The 16099-nt window shown below is 41.9% G+C and overlaps 1 protein-coding gene across 6 annotated transcripts in view; it reads right to left on the reverse strand.

Moving 5' to 3' along the window:
• LOC135212618 (tigger transposable element-derived protein 1-like) overlaps nucleotides 1-16099 on the reverse strand; it is a gene marked incomplete at its 5' end in the record, with an annotated part of 202256 nt that overhangs the window by 16421 nt on the left and 169736 nt on the right. The window contains 1 exon segment of one of the 6 annotated variants that reach the window (XM_064246202.1): nucleotides 5491-7131. In XM_064246202.1, coding sequence (XP_064102272.1) covers nucleotides 6837-7131 — 295 coding nt within the window. 6 annotated transcript variants of the gene reach the window in all.

Below are 16099 nucleotides of genomic sequence, written 5' to 3' on the forward strand. Positions count from 1 at the left end.
AAAGGCAAGACAATTACAGGATAATATAGGGTGACAGCTATTCAGAACTTTGGTAAACAAAAACTTATTCACAATACATATTAAACATACATATACAATGAAGATATCTCTAAGGCAACTGATTTGTATTTAAGTCTGTAATTATATCTTTGAGGTCAAAGATATAATTGCAAACTTAAATACAAATCAGTTGCTTAGAGATATCTTTGTTGTATATGTATGTTTAATATGTATTGTGAATAAGTTTTGTTTACCAAAGTTCTGAATAGCTGTTACCCTATATTATCCTTCAATTGTCTTGCCCTTGTGTCTGAGTAAATTGACTTAATATTTTTGTTTGTTAAATTGTACCCATGTTTATGCTTGTTTGGAAAGGTTACTCTTTCTCCAGGTGTGCCGGATTCTAGGTACTAATCTCCTTATAATCCCTATCTGTCAGTTATACGAGCTTTCCTGTACTGTCAATTCCTCAAGTAAGTCAGTTTATCTGCTAAGTAAAGGATGTTGAACATCGAGAGATCCTGCGGAAACTCCATTGTTTATTTTTCCTTCGCAGCTTATACTTTTATTTATGGATTTATCACGTTCCAAACTTTCGTGATTCAGTTATACATATATATGTATATATGTATAATATGATATATTATAGTATATATATTGATATTATATATATATATATATATATATATATATATATATATATATATATATATATATATATATATATATATATATATATATATATACATACATACACATATATATGTTTATATGAGAAATATCCACAAATTCCTGGTTTTTTATATCAATTTCATCATAAAATGCACTTTTAGTGATAAAACTTTAAAAAACCAAGTATAAACATTTTTTAGTGGGGTTTTCTTGAGTTTTAACTAACAAAATAGGCAGTTTTCAGCCTTTTATAGGGTTCCAACCATTCACAGAGGGTCTGGTATGCATCCCCCGAATGTATGTATGTATGCATGTATGGTGTGTATATATATAATATATAAAATATATATATATATATATATATATATATATATATATATATATATATCCTGCAAACCAAGGCACTGTCTGGGGCTGACACATCAACTGAGAGAATGTAATGGTGACTGTTATGGAATATGAAAGTAAGAGAGCAAAGATTATGCAAAAGATCAGGCAGGGAGGAGTAAGTAAGTAACTGGGTGTTACCTGAAGTTATGGCTGCCAAGGTCATTGACAATGAACAGAAAATTTTTTTAAGTACAGATGGTGAAAACTTAATACATATAAAAAAACACCATAAAAAGATGTACTATTACATTTTCATACTAAATTATGTCAGAATTTTCTTTTGTTGAAGGTAGACCACCATTGCAAAAAAAATAAAAACAAAACTCAGTAAGTGTATAGATTTAAATTGAAATTTGTTGCACAAGGCCAGTTTCTGCAACACTAAAAATCACCTCTGAAGTTATAATTTACACTCCAAAAACCTTAAAGATATACCATCCACATCATTCATGACAAAAAAAGGCAGGGAACCATTAGTCATAAAGAAACCATGACAAAGTTACATGTCCAATTTGCAGATAAAGTGCCATAGAAACATCACTTTTGACTTTTCTTTTTTTACTTAAAGCCACCAAGTTCCATTCTAGTTGCTGAGTATCATTTACTGATTTTCTAATACAGTATAGTACTTGGCATAGGGCTCTAACATAAGACTATCTCCCTGAAATTGAACCTGCTGCTACTTTCTTAGCAAGCTTGTGTGATTCCTTATTCCCATGCATATCCACATTACTGATACACAAGCAAATATACCAGTATGTATGTCAAGATCTCTGCTCTTGCATATATAGTACCAACATGATGAACAGTCTAAAATCTGTAATCTGGATGAGAACGCAGATATATATATATATATATTTCACAACTCTATATGAGATTGAGAAAGAACTTCAAATAATTTTTAGCGTGCTTGACAACCTGCACCACAACATATACATGCCTAGAATTAAAATATTCAATATATATAAAAATATGCATTTCAGATATTCAAGATGAAATCTGTTAGCCTATGGTCAAAGACTGAGCCTGAGAAACAGACTTCATGTGCATAACGAATCCTTTCATGCTTAATATACATATCAATATCCAGGGAGTATACTCCTCAAATATAACAAAAATGCACAAAAGTAATGGTCCTAGTACTTGTAGAGCTGAAAGCCATTCTGGTCTGTTAATCTTATCGATGGATTTATAGGCTTTAGGCATAATGCCAAGCACTGGGGCAACTAAGGCCGTTCAGTGCTGCAATGGTAATTGACAGCGAAAAGGTTTGAAAGGTGTAAAGGAGGAAAGCCTCACAGTTGCATATGAATCAATTGTTAAGAAAGGGTGGAAAGTAAGATGGAAGAACGATAATATGAAAGGAGGTACAGTAAAAGGAATGAAAGTAGTTGCAGCTAGGGGCCGAAGGGACACTGCAAAGTACCCTAAGTAATGCCTACATTGCACCGGATGAGGTACAGTGGGCAATAACCCCCTAAGGGGGCCGGCGGCTAATGCCCTGTTTTTTAAGGACAGGACTTTGATATTCATACCACTTAATAAGGTGACTTGGACATCTCCAAATCGCATATGATTTTCGCCTCTGACCTTCGGTTTTATGACGCCAGGGCGATTTATCCGAAAATAACCATTTTTCAAATTCTATTCTCCTCCTGATATTTAATATTAAGGACCTGGGATTACTACTATATATAGACCTGGATGTAGACCTCCAATCGAATGGAGGAGTTTTTTTTTGTTTTTTTTCTAAAAGTCATTTTTTTGATAGATATGAATTTTTCAATATGGTCAAAAAATAAACCCTATAAATCAGGAGAAAAAAAATTTATAAAAAAAGACGAAACAAAAATTGGAAAAAAAGGACTCTATTTGATTGTTCTATAATGTCTTTCTGAGTTATATACCAAATTCCAATGTTATAGCTTTAAAACTAAGTGAGAAGATAGATTTTGAAGGTCAATAAGTATAGTTTTTGAGATAACGGGCGTTCAAAGTTTTCCTTCGTATTTCTATAAAGACAATGTTAATAAATAATGATTATCATGAATGTATATTTGTTTTTTGTGTATTAATAAACCAAAACTATTTTATTTATCATAATTTAATCATAAATGATGATCCCATTTGCTCATATATCGCAGGCTGGGACACTGCTTGAGGCAAGAGGGTGGGGCAACTCCTTCCTACGCAATTCTCTCTCTCCCCTCCACTAACTCTGCTTATTACAAAAAAAAAAAAGCGAATTTTCTTCTTCTGTGTGTTAGCGAGATGTTTTCCTTGTATTTTCCTCTTTGGCATGATGAAATTCTTGCCCGAAACAAAGATAAACAAACATAATTGCAAGAGAATGTCAAGAGGTGAAACTCGAAGGGCGTACACTTTTTTTACAAAGACAATTTAATAAATCATGATTATTATGAATTTCATATTCCATTATGGGTATTAAAAAACCAAAACTTTGTTATTTATCATAAATAAAGATCTCTTTGCTCAAAGATCGTAGCCTTAGGCACAGTGTGACGTGTGCTGTCAAGCAAGACGGGGCGTTACTAAGCAACCCTCCCCTCTCTCTTCACTAACTACGCATATATTATGATATTCTGTAATAATACTTGAGCGATTTTTCTTCGTCTGTATGTTAGCGAGATGTTTCCCTTGTCTTTTCCTCATTGGCATGATGAAATTCTTGCCGAAACATACATAAACATACAATGAAAGCAGGCGAAAGTCAGACGTGAAATGGAACGTGTAAACTACTTGGACGTCTGTTATCGCAACTAACCAGGACTGGACTTGGTAGCTGAGCCTGAGTCTCCTTCTCGACTCGGGGAATGTCTACAGATGCCATTTTCTCCCAATTTCTTTGACATAATTATAAAAATTTACGATAATAGAAGAAATATTGCATTTTCTTGTACAGATCAATGTTTTAGGCTTATTGAGTTACGTTAACTAATTACCCTGTAACTACGAAAGTAAGAGAATTTTGACGAAATATTTTGTATACGTATTCTCAATTGCCATATCAAGCTCCATGAATTTTTTTCATGACTTTGCATTTTTTCGCCCTATACCTCCATATATAGAGGTTCCGGCGGCCCCATTAAGGGGTACTAATCTTATAATTTTCCCTTTTGTTAGTTGAAGTTTTCTCTCAAACACAATCATTGTGGTCCCCAGCAAATGAAAATGACAGGTCAATAACAAATTGTGTGTGTGAAGGATATAAATGATAATTATACATGAAATGCATTTATTGTAAAGGCAAATAGTTACACTTGGACACCAGGTTGAGGAACTCCTCCTTGGTATTTTCTTTCAAAACATTACCTTCCTTTTGCATGTGAAAATGTATGTAGTGCTGGTTTGCAAAACCGTATTATAAAAAGTAACCTATATATTATAAATGGTAATATTAAGTATTTTTAACTTTGGCTCTAAACTTAAACCCATACCTAAATTACATAAAGAAACTACAATCATCAATCGATACTCATACCATCCAATTTACTGTAGAGAATAGCATACTAAACTGATCAGAGTAATTAATGATAAAATATCTATTATACTGGACTTCAAATAACTTTCCATAATCTCTCAATTAACATAATGGAGAGAGAGAGAGAGAGAGAGAGAGAGAGAGAGAGAGAGAGAGAGAGAGAGAGAGAGAAAATTATGAATCAACTAGACTGTACTATTCTGCTAGTAGATAAAAGCAAGTGACACTGGATTCACATGAAGAAAATACTTTAATAAGTCTATATTTAATTTTCAATTTGTCACATTAACCTAGGGAATACTTTATAAATTGGGGGAGGGGGGTGGGGGGCACAGACTCAGAACTAGCCTCTGCTAAACAAATGCCCCTTCATCTTTCAAGATCAACAAGACTAAGGAAAATCTATTTCTAGAAATAGACTACTTCACTTTAGTTACTGGTAAAAGAACTTTCTTTTAAAAAGTCAGTTTTAACATTCACAAATAGAAAAAGTTGAGAAATTACATAAAATCATATACAATTTCCTACATTTCTTTTACCTCAACCTAAAGTTGTACTTACAAATACGTATTCAAGCAAACAAAAAAAATCATGAGCATTCAATTTTCCCAATTTTGACCCAATCATTACTTTTTTCAGAATTTGATTGCATAGCAAAAGATATAAAAACTAAATTTTTTAGGATGCCTTTCAAGTCCATACATTCCCTTTCCCTCTCTTCCTGTCAGCCTCGAAGACATGACTCTCTCTGTCATGACAATAAAATGTACATATTACCTTTATATTTTAATAATTTCTCCATTCGTTTATATTCTTGATAAAGCATGATAAATATCCTATCAAAATCATAGTAAAGTATGTATTACTGCTTATTTAATTCAAGTTTTGTATTTAAGAAAACTAATGAAAAAAAGGAAAATTAGGCAGATGTTTTACCTTTGATTTTGAACTGACCTCAAGATAATTCTCTGTGAGGAGCCTCTAGTTTACATGGGATATACTGTAATAGGTAAATCAACACACTGCAATGCCATTCTAATATTGCCCAATGACAAAATATTTATGGCTAATTTGATGTTTTCAGAATCTCAAGGGATCACTATGACATCACTAGATACCCGTGCTGTATTACTTGTCAGGCAATTAAAAAGTAATGCAAACCAGTACCATCAGCTGTGATTCAATGCAATGGTCACATGCTATCTAGTCATGAAGATGTAAATGGAACCTTTATGTACCATCTTGCAGAGATCTCTTTGACAAATATGTACAGAATTTTTATATCATGCTATACATTCTAGAAGAAACTGGGGACTTTACTTCAGATCAAAATGTATAATCTACGATTTGGCAAGAGAGAAATTACCTGAATATTCTAAAATCTCTAGCTTATAGTTTTCAGTGTACAATACTTTAGCTTTTCCAATAATCATCCCAGACACTTTGAACAATAAGGTAGCTTTTAGTGTTATTGAGGAATCAGCTATCTCAATGAAAACTTTCAACAGTGGAACACAGATATATTTCAGGTTCTACCAGAGAGATGATATACCTCACATTTTCAGGGCATTAAAAATGCTATAAAGAATCAATTTTCAGATTTTATAGACAGCTTGAAATCCAACCATTTATACAACGAATCTTAAAGAGATGTTTAAGTCAGGCACTACCTCCTGAAACCGAACTTCTAAGTGAACAAAAAGATGACATCTCCTTTATAAAAACCAAGCTATCATCTTAAATCTCTCTTTTATCTTTCGAGTTCCTCGTATAAAAATGATTGTGCCTATACTTTATTTATTTGCTATGTAAGCCAACATTCTTACTCCCTTCTGCAGTAACATAAAAATGTTTGCTCTTGTCATAACTATGACTGAAAGGAAATAAAACAAATCAGACAGCAGATATTTCTTGTATCATCTACAAAATACTTCAATATTTTGTAGTTTATTACATCAACAAACACTTGTTGTAAGCATCAACAGGAAACTGGAACCTATCTGTGTAGTTGTTTCAATGGCCATTTCTATATTAAAATGCTTTTTCATATAAAAAAAACTGCATGAACTTATAAACATGCCCTTTAGTCAATACTTTTCATATGAAAAATTTAAAACTATTTCTTGACTTTGAATTCCTCCTCAACGCCTTAAGAAATGAACTATATGAGCTAAGGAATATGGTTTATAATACTGTTCTTATATAGTTACATGAATCAATACTCAAAGTCTATTTTGATTAAGACTTAGTAAGAATGTTAAGTAACAAGTCATCAATGATGGCTTTGATTTCCAACTGATCCTATATATTCCCACTGCCCAGTCTGAACATTATAAACAATAGGATTGCCAGGTCTAAGCTGATTAATGTGAGTTTGTGCCGGATAGGTTGTGTTGTACCAAGACCTTTGGTAACTAGAGTTGGGTATATGGCTACGTTGATTTGTCACAGCATTAGGTTGATAGTTTGTCATCCTTCCCCTAAATCCATGTACACTCCCATTAGACAAAGGATGGAAAGGACGAACATCATTGTCATGTTGGAGTTGATTGCGATTATTGCCACGCCTGAGGTAAAAAGTGACGATGATTACTCCACTTACTTTAGTTCTCAAACTTTCAATATAAATCTATTACTTCCAAAGCCTCTATGCACTCTTATAAGTAAATAATCCACTATCTCAAAAGTGTGAATTATACAAGATTATTTAACATACAAACCTCAATTTCATTTACGCTTCAACACTGCAGATTGACCAAGAATCAAATACTACAGCATTTACTGTTGGATGACCCATTGCTCCAAAACTTATATTATTGCATTATTATTCTCAACCTAACACTAATGCACGGACTGACGATCCATAGAAAGATTGCATTAGCATCAGGAGCTTGTATTAGCAAACTGGGCTTAGACATGGACAATACATCAAGCAAACAGCCGACCCTCAATTTTTATTGTCCTCTGGCCTGTCATTCCTGGCCAAGAATGAGAATCCTTTCAGAAAGAATCTCCTATTCTAAGTAAACTACTTTAGCAGACAAAACTTTATGCCCAGTTAAAGCACTTAAGGTTACCTAGAGGTCACAGCAAACATTCTAGAAGGTCCATTTTTTCTATACTCTAGCAACAATACAGGCAGTTCCCACTTATTGGCGGACTTGGTTAATAGTGATCCGATTTTTAGCATCATACCGGTCCAAGTTTTGGTTATAGAAGCCATAAGGTGCCGATAATAGAGTTATGGCATCATAACTTACCTAACGGAGGTGCCATTAACCGGTTATCGGTCCCATCAACCAAAACGTGGCACCATAAATTGCTGGGTTTTGGTTAATGGCAGTTTCAGCTTATCAGCACCCCGCTAAGAACGGAACCTCTGCCAATAACCGGGGGCTGCCTGTATTGCCACAAGCTCAAATTCAACTACACAGTGTATTGGTAAGTGGCATGTTAATCCTGACCCATAGGCATAGGCGCTACAGCGGCAAACCACGTGTCTTCCTAACAGGGGGATACACTAGCTATCAATGGGAAAGGTTTGACAATACTGCAACCATACCCAGCATGGTTAGGTAAGTAACCACAGAACTTCATCCTATACATAAAATGACAATTTGTCGAAAATTGCATTTTCCCTAACTATACAAACCTGAGGTCCTTTAACAATAGGAAGTAGCTAGCGGCAGCTGGAAACGGTTGTTAAGCTTCGAACAAGGGAGAACGGTAGTTAACTGCTTGTCCGACAGTGCGCGCCTTGCGCCTCTGGGAGGTGAAGAATCACTTTTGCTTTGGAGGCCCATGCAAAAAACGCAGAGTGAGGGGTGGCATGAGGTGGGACTATATGTAAAAGACTCAGGTGTGTATAGTTAGGAAAAATGCAATTTTCGACAAATTGTCATTTGTTCCGATACGTAATACAAACCCTCGGTCCTTTTACAATAGGAAGACTCACTTCTTGGTGGGAGGCGCAGGATCAATGGTCAGACCTCTAGACCGAGTACTAAGAGAGAGGCAAGCGCATCTCTTCGTACCAGCAAGCAGAACTTGTTCCTGTTTGCAAGATGACCAACATAAAGTTATGGGTTTGTCTCAAGTTGGCATCCACTTCCTCCCCCTTGTTGTTGGAGAAGGTGGATATATGCTCCTATCCCTAATGAAAGGGATAGGCTGGAGCTCGGTCGAGTAGCTTACCTGCATCTTTTCCTTTCCAGCGTGGTGACGACCGTGTCCCACTGCCCACAGGTAGAGGGGAGAGAAAGATGGGGAAGAGAAGCCAGTCGCACTCTCATTCACATTCATTCTTACAGTCACACCAGGAATCGCTGATGCTGTTTCTGCCTGCTCGGGTGCTGGGGTAAGCTTCTTGCACAACGTGTTTTGAGCAGCCACCACAGGTCCCAAGGAAAAAGTATCCAAGGACTTGTGGGCAATATCCCGAAGGTAGAATGAAGGGAAGGTAGTCTGGTTGGCCCAGACACCTGCCTTCAGGACATGCGCCACGGAGAAGTTCTTGCGGAACGCAAGGGAAGGACAAATGCCTCTGACTTTGTGGGCTCTTGGATGAAGGGTACGGATGTCGTCACTACCATCAGTTTCGTACGCCCTCCTGATCACCTCACGCAGCCAGAAAGAAAGTGTGTTCTTGGATACTTCTTTCTTGGTCATCCCAGTGCTAACGAAGAGGCGTCGACACTCAGGCCTGAGGTGTCGAGTTCTCTTCAGATAGCGCCGTAGCGCCCTCACAGGACAAAGCAGCATCTCATCTGCAATCGTTGTCGGTGAAATCCATTAGGGAGGGGATTGTGAAAGAATTGAACCTGTCGTCAGGGATCGACGGATTCTTTGAGTCTTGGCTACGAAGTTCGGGACGAAATAGAGCGTCACAGATCCCCATCCCCTGGAATGCTTTACATTGAAAGACAGACCATGAAGTTCCCCTACTCTCTTCGCTGATGCCAGGGCCAGCAAGAAGAGGGTCTTGAGGGTCAGATCCCTGTCTGATGACTCTCGGAGAGGCTCGAAGGGTCGTTGAGTCAAACTCCTAAGGATGAGAGTCACGTCCCACTCAGGGGGCCCTGAGTTCCCTGGGTGGACAAGACCTTTCGAAGCTCCTCATAAGCAAGGAAAAATCTCAAACGAATTCGAGATATGCAGTCCCCTCAGCTTTAGGACCAGGGCCAGGGCGGCTCTGTATCCTTTGACTGTGGGGACTGAGAGGAGCTTCTCTCAGCGAAGAAATACGAGGAAATCCGCTACCTGCTGAAGAGTGGCTCTGAGAGGAGCTAGGACCCCGTCTACGACACCAACCACAGAAGACAGCCCACTTCCCCTGGTACACAGCTGCAGAGGACTGTCGGACGTGTCCAGCCATCTCTGTTGCTGCGCTGCGAGAAAAGCCTCTCGTTCGCAAGAGATGGTGGATAACAGCCAGCTGTGAAGTTGTAGGGACTGAACTGCTCGGTGATACCGTTCTACGTGTGGCTGGGCTAGAAGGTTGTGCCAGTGGGGCATCTCCCTCGGTGCTTCCGCAAGCAGAGCCAGCAGGTCCGGATACCAAACGCCGGAGCCACCAGGATCATCCTGAGATTCGGGGTGGCCAGCACTCGGCTGATCACCTTGCGAATCAGATAGAAGGGAGGAAAGGCGTACGCGAAGAGGTTGTCCCATGGATGTTGAAGAGCGTCCTCTGCAGCTGCCCATGGGTCCGGCACGGCTGAAAAGAAAACTTGGAGTTTTCTGTTGTGCCGGGTGGTGAATAGATCCACGACTGGACGCCCCACAGAGGTTGAAGAGCCTTTCTGCCACATCTGGGTGTAGAGACCATTCGGTTCCTATCACCTGATCCCGATGGCTGAGCTTGCCTGCTACTACATTCCTCTTGCCTGGAATGTAGCGTGCTGACAGCTCTATTGAGTGAGCCATGGCCCACTCGTGCACCTGCACGGTCAACTGGTGTAGCGGGAGAGGGACACTAGGCCCCCTGCTTGTTGACGTATGCCACTACTGTGGTGTTGTCGCACATCAACACCACTGAGTGTCCCACCAACCGGTCCTGAAATTCTTGAAGAGCGTAGAATGCCGCCTTGAGTTCCAGGACATGATGTGAAGGTGCTTGTTGTGATGGTCCCCACACACCTGCAGTCAGCAACTCCTCCAGGTGTGTGCCCCATCCCTCGGTTGATGCGTCTGAAAACAGTAACATCTCCGGGGGGGAAGCGCGGAGAGGCACTCCTCTTAAGGGTATCGGCGGGGTCGGGAGTTAATTTTGAGTGACGGCGTTCAAACTTGCACAGGTGTTACCTCTAGTTTGACTAAAGATGTACACAAAATTTCAGGTGAATTAGATAAAAATTCTTTTTTTAACAAATATTTTTCTTTAAAACATAGCATTTTTTATTTGTTTTTTAAAGTGTATCTCCTTCCTTATTTATCATTCAATTTAAAGAACAAAGTAATAGCAGAAAGTTTAATACCTATCAAATAAAACGGCAAACTCAGAAATCCAATATGTGATGTGTGCTATTTAAAAATTTTTTTTTTTTAAATTCAATTAAAAATACCCTAAAATTATGTATTAGATATTGGTAAAAAAAAAAAAAAAAATTTTGAGAAAAAAAAAAAGAAAAATAAATTTGCCGATGTGTTCTCTCACTATCTTTATTCCAATTGCTTTTTAGATTATTAAAATCCATTCATAAATAAGGGAGTTTTTAGAATTTGAATGTAGAAAATGTATGTTTTGAGAAAAACGCAGTTAAAGTTTGCTAACCAATTATTTTGCTTTCAGAAGCATATAAAGTTTCTTGGAAAAAGCTTACATGGCGTCTGTTTCCTTCTTTTTTATAAGAGATATTATTCCTTCTAAAAAAAAAAAAAAAAAAAAACATTTATCACTTAAGAAAATAGTTTATATTATTTTTGGGGGGTTATCGTTGAACGCCACTCTACTCTTGTGCAGCCAAGTTTTTAGAAGGCTAATGGAGCCCCTCCTTCATATCCTCCTTTTGATGTTCTTTGCTTCTTTTGCTTTCTTGAATGCATAGCAGACCTTCGTTTCCTGGTCTTCTCTTTCATCTGAAGGCCTTTCAGGCTTTCTCTTGTCGTTTTTCTCATAATAGGCAGCAATGAACATGGTGCTAGCCGATATTATGTTCCATTGCAGTAATATGTTTGATATATAAATGAAGGTGTTGTTTTCACCGATATGTTCTGTTTTCACACTTTCAGATGGCACCTCAAACTTACACGTTAGTTTCAAGTCAAACATCAAAACTGTTTTTATCAATGTCAAGTGTTATATTGCTGTCACACTGCCGCAATACGTCGAACTAAAAGCGTCTTTTAGAGCTCTCAAGGGTAATGAAACTATTTCTCCAATCATTGCTTACACTCAGAACGTCTTCTTTTTCAGTCATATAACTTCTCAATAAAAAAAACTCCTTAGGTTGGCTCCTGATAAAACACAGACATCACCTGCTACATCAGGGAAAAGCAATTACATCTTGAAAATACTCATTCTCTTCCCCCAACCCCTCCTCATCATCAGATAACTTCAAAACAAAGTCGTCGGTGCCATCATCATCATCATCTTGATATATTTGTGCAAGGGAATAATAGATTTCCCTCGGAGCTTCGTAATAGGAAGTATTTGGCATCTCTTCAGCACACATGGCAGGTGGCGACCTCAGAAGCTACATTAGCTCTCTATACTTTTAGTTTCAAGATAAATTTTGATATTATGAGAGCTTGCTCCCTTCGTTTACTAAACTTCTTTTTTGGCATGTTAGTAGTATATATAATACACAATTGATGTCTAAAAGTCATGAGGAAAGTGTTGCAATTGATTGAAAATAACAAATACACGATTGCATAAAAAAAATACAAGAATTCTCTCTCGAGACAAGTGGCTCGCGTTATTCAGTCATGGGAAGAGTTGCCATCTTTATCAGGAAAACATATTGTACGGCATACGAAACAAAATGCAATGAAAAGAAACTCAAATACTTAAAGAATGAATGGAAAATGAAATAGTAAAACCACCCCTAACTAGACCTTTAATTCTCTACTGGATGTGGCCTTCAAATTGGCCTTTAAACCACTTAAAAAGCTTCGTATCGATATTATCTTATGTGTGGCAATGGCCGGGACCCTGATGTATGGAAATATGACGATAACTCATTTTCACGAATTTGAGCCAATTTCGCCAAAATTACAGGCCACCGATACCTTAAGAGGTTCCTGTCGTCGAGCCACCACGCTAGGTCCTACCTCACTTTTTCCGTGAGGGACACGGGGAAGTTAAGGTGGATCCTTTGCCTGTGACCAACTCTCCTTTAGTCTCCACTGGAGAGACTGCAGGTGAAGACGTCTGTGAGGAACTAACTTCTCGAGTGAGTAACGACAGGTGGCCGATCACGACTTGCCATTGCTGAGCTGCCTGTTCCTGCCGAGACAGGAACTGGACGGCTGCCTCCTGAATTTGCTGATCTGCAGTCCGCAGGAAGACTTGCCCCGCTACCGTGTCGATCAGCATACCCCAAGGTACTTCATCTTCTGCTTGGGTTTCGAGATCGGACTTCTCGAAGTTTATTACGATCCCCAGATCGTGGTAAAACTTCAGAAGTCGATCCCTGTCCTGTAGCAACTGCGAGCGGAAGCTCGCCAGGACTAACCAAAACGTTGAGATACCTCAGGAGACGTATCCCGTGCGAATGGGCCCAAGCAGACACCAGAGTGAACACTTGTGTGAACACCTGTGGGGCGGTTGAGAGACCGAAGCAAAGTGCCCTGAATTGGTACACCGTCCTGTCGAAGATGAAGCGGAGGTACTTTCTGGAGGATTGATGGATGGGTATTTGAAAATACGCGTCCTTCAGATTGACTGAAAGCATGAAATCGTTCTCCCTGATGGAGTTGAGCACGGAGCGTGCCGTCTCCATCGTGAAACCGAGTCTGGCGAACAAATCGGTTCAGGGGAGAGAGATTCTATCACCAGTCGCCAGCCCCCCCGAGGCCTTTTCCACCAGGAAAAGGCGGGTGTAAAAGCCCGGTGACCGTTCCTTGACGATTTCTACAGCTTGTTTGGTCAGCATGGTCTTTTATCTCCTGTCGAAGAGCATTGTCCCTTTGATGAACCCTGGACGTAGGTTTGAAGATGGACCGGGTTGGAGGTGAGGGGTGGCCGAGATTCGAAGGGTAGTAGATATCCCTCCCGAAGGACGTCTACTATCCAGGTCTCGGCGCCGTAGCGCTGCCAAGTTGCCCAATGGCTCGCCAGGCACCCCCCCCACTTCCAGCAGCAGGTGAGGGGGGACGCGTCCCTAGCGTTTCCCACCTCGCTTCGACTTCTTCCCTGCACCTCCTAGGGAAAGGAGGGCTGGGAGGAGGGCTGATGTCCCTTAGCAGAAGTTGAAGCAGCAGGAGTCTTTCCTCGGGGCTTAGACGGGGCAACCGTCTTAGCAGCCGAGGAAGCGCTCGCTAAAACTCTTTGTTTAGTCGCAGTAGCTCGAGGCTGCCCAGAAGCCTTCGAGACTGCCTGGTGAACCAGGCGGTCACTGTCATCAGTGCGCCGCCTCTCCACTGCAGCGTCCACCATCTCTCCAGGAAAGAGAGAGGAGGAACTCCTAATGGGTCCGATGCCAAATCCGAGTGCCGCCTCGCGCCCAGCCCCCTTGGTTACTTGTGTAAGGACTGCGTCCCTACGACGAAGCACCAAGTTGGCCCACAGGTTTGCCGTCTGATGGGCGAGGTAGGAGATGGCTCTACCTCCAGACTGGCACAGTCTCCTGAAAGCCGGGTCTTCCTTGAGAGCAGAACTCCCGGAGTCGGCCGCGACTTTGGATACTGTGAGGGACCACAGATCCAACCAAGAGACTGCCTGGAACGCCGCCATAGCGGTTGATTCCAGGGCAAGTGCCTCCTGCTGCGAGAACCAGAGGTTCTCTGACAGGAGCTGCTGCAGGGACACACCCGGAGTTAGCCTTGCTAGTTCCGGGTTAACCTGTTTGGGCGGTATCGGATCTTCGATGGCATGTAGAATCGCCGCTGACACTGAGAGAGGAGGAAATAGCTTCGATGACCTACCTGACTTCACCGAATCCTCTCATCCAGAAACGAGAGACTCCACTTGGTCAAGGACAGAGTCAGCCAGCTCTGACCGCGGCAGACCCACCGTCGGTTTGGGTTCCCTCTTCGGGCCCCAAAACGACTCGAGCCGGGACGTGGGCTCGGATGGTGGGAGTGGCGATCCTTCCCCAAGGCCGTTGTGCTGACGAATCAGCGCAATGACCTCGGCAAAGTTCCTCTGGATCTCAGGAGTAACAGCGTCTTGAGGAGTAGGACCGTCCAGTCCCTCCAACAAGAGCAGCTCCCGAGACCCTCCTCCTTCAGAAGGAGGAACAGCGACAGATCTCTCACGGTCTCCTCCTGCCACTTGCGCATACGTCCTGGCCGATCCTAGGACCGTGCCTGGTGCGTACGGCGTCGTGACGGGATCGCGAGGGGCGCGCCCCTCACGATCCCTCCTTGGATACCTCACTCTTCCCGGCATAACCCGAGGAAGTTGAAGGTATAGGAGAGGCAGACCTGACGCTCCCCCCTCACTCACTGGCAGAACCAGTGTGCTTGGAGGGCTGCAGCCCATCACCAACCCGCGGTGGGGATCGGTCTGCAGGCCTGGTCGCTCCGCTCACTTGTGGCGAGCGGCTCGATGAGCACGGCAACCCTGGTCCCGTGCATCAGATGAGCTGCTGCTGGTCCCCACCCCTATCCGCCCTGGTCCCTGTGGGCAGCCAGCAGTCAGGTGACCTGCAGAGCTCACTGTCGCGGTGAGACCGGTGCGCGTCCTCGCGGCACGTCGAACCGCTGGTACCAGCCGAGGCTGGCGGCGATGGTTGGGGGGACCTCTTCCCAGCCTCAACCCGTGGCTGGTCAGAGACCGTCACATCAGCCCGAGTTACCAGCTGGTCGCTACGAGAGCGGCCGCTGGCCTGGCGACAAGCGAACTCAGGCGTCAAAACTTTGGCTGCACGGTCTCCCGCGGGAGACCGTACACTCGGAACCTCTCGCGAACGAGAGGCCTAGCCGGGACCTGGCTTAGCGGCATTGAGGAAGTACCGGTGGTAGCCGGTACCCCTCTCTGGTCCCTGTCTTCTTCTTCCTTGCGGAAGGAGAGACGGGCCCTGTTCCCGAAGGAGCAGGAAGACCAGTAGACGAAACCCACCCCCCGTCCCACCCAGAGTGGGACGGGCCCTTAGAAGGTCCCGAAGGAGCCTTCTTAGGGGGGGAGGCAGCCTTCTTCTTCTTTGGCTTGGTAGCCTTAGAAGTCGAAGGGGAAGAGGCGGCAGCAGACGATGAAGACGACGACGACACCTTCCTCTTCTTCATCAGCTCGCGCAGGACAGACGTTAGATCCTCCATCCAGGACGGAGCCGGGGCAGTTGCCGAAGCAACAGGGCCCGGCTGCACCTGTCCGGAAGGACCTGAGTCTGTGGCAGCAACACCGTGGATAGGAACGACGTGGGCAGGAGCGGG

This window comes from Macrobrachium nipponense, chromosome 41, assembly GCF_015104395.2.
Source record: "Macrobrachium nipponense isolate FS-2020 chromosome 41, ASM1510439v2, whole genome shotgun sequence".
Lineage (NCBI taxonomy): Eukaryota > Metazoa > Arthropoda > Malacostraca > Decapoda > Palaemonidae > Macrobrachium > Macrobrachium nipponense.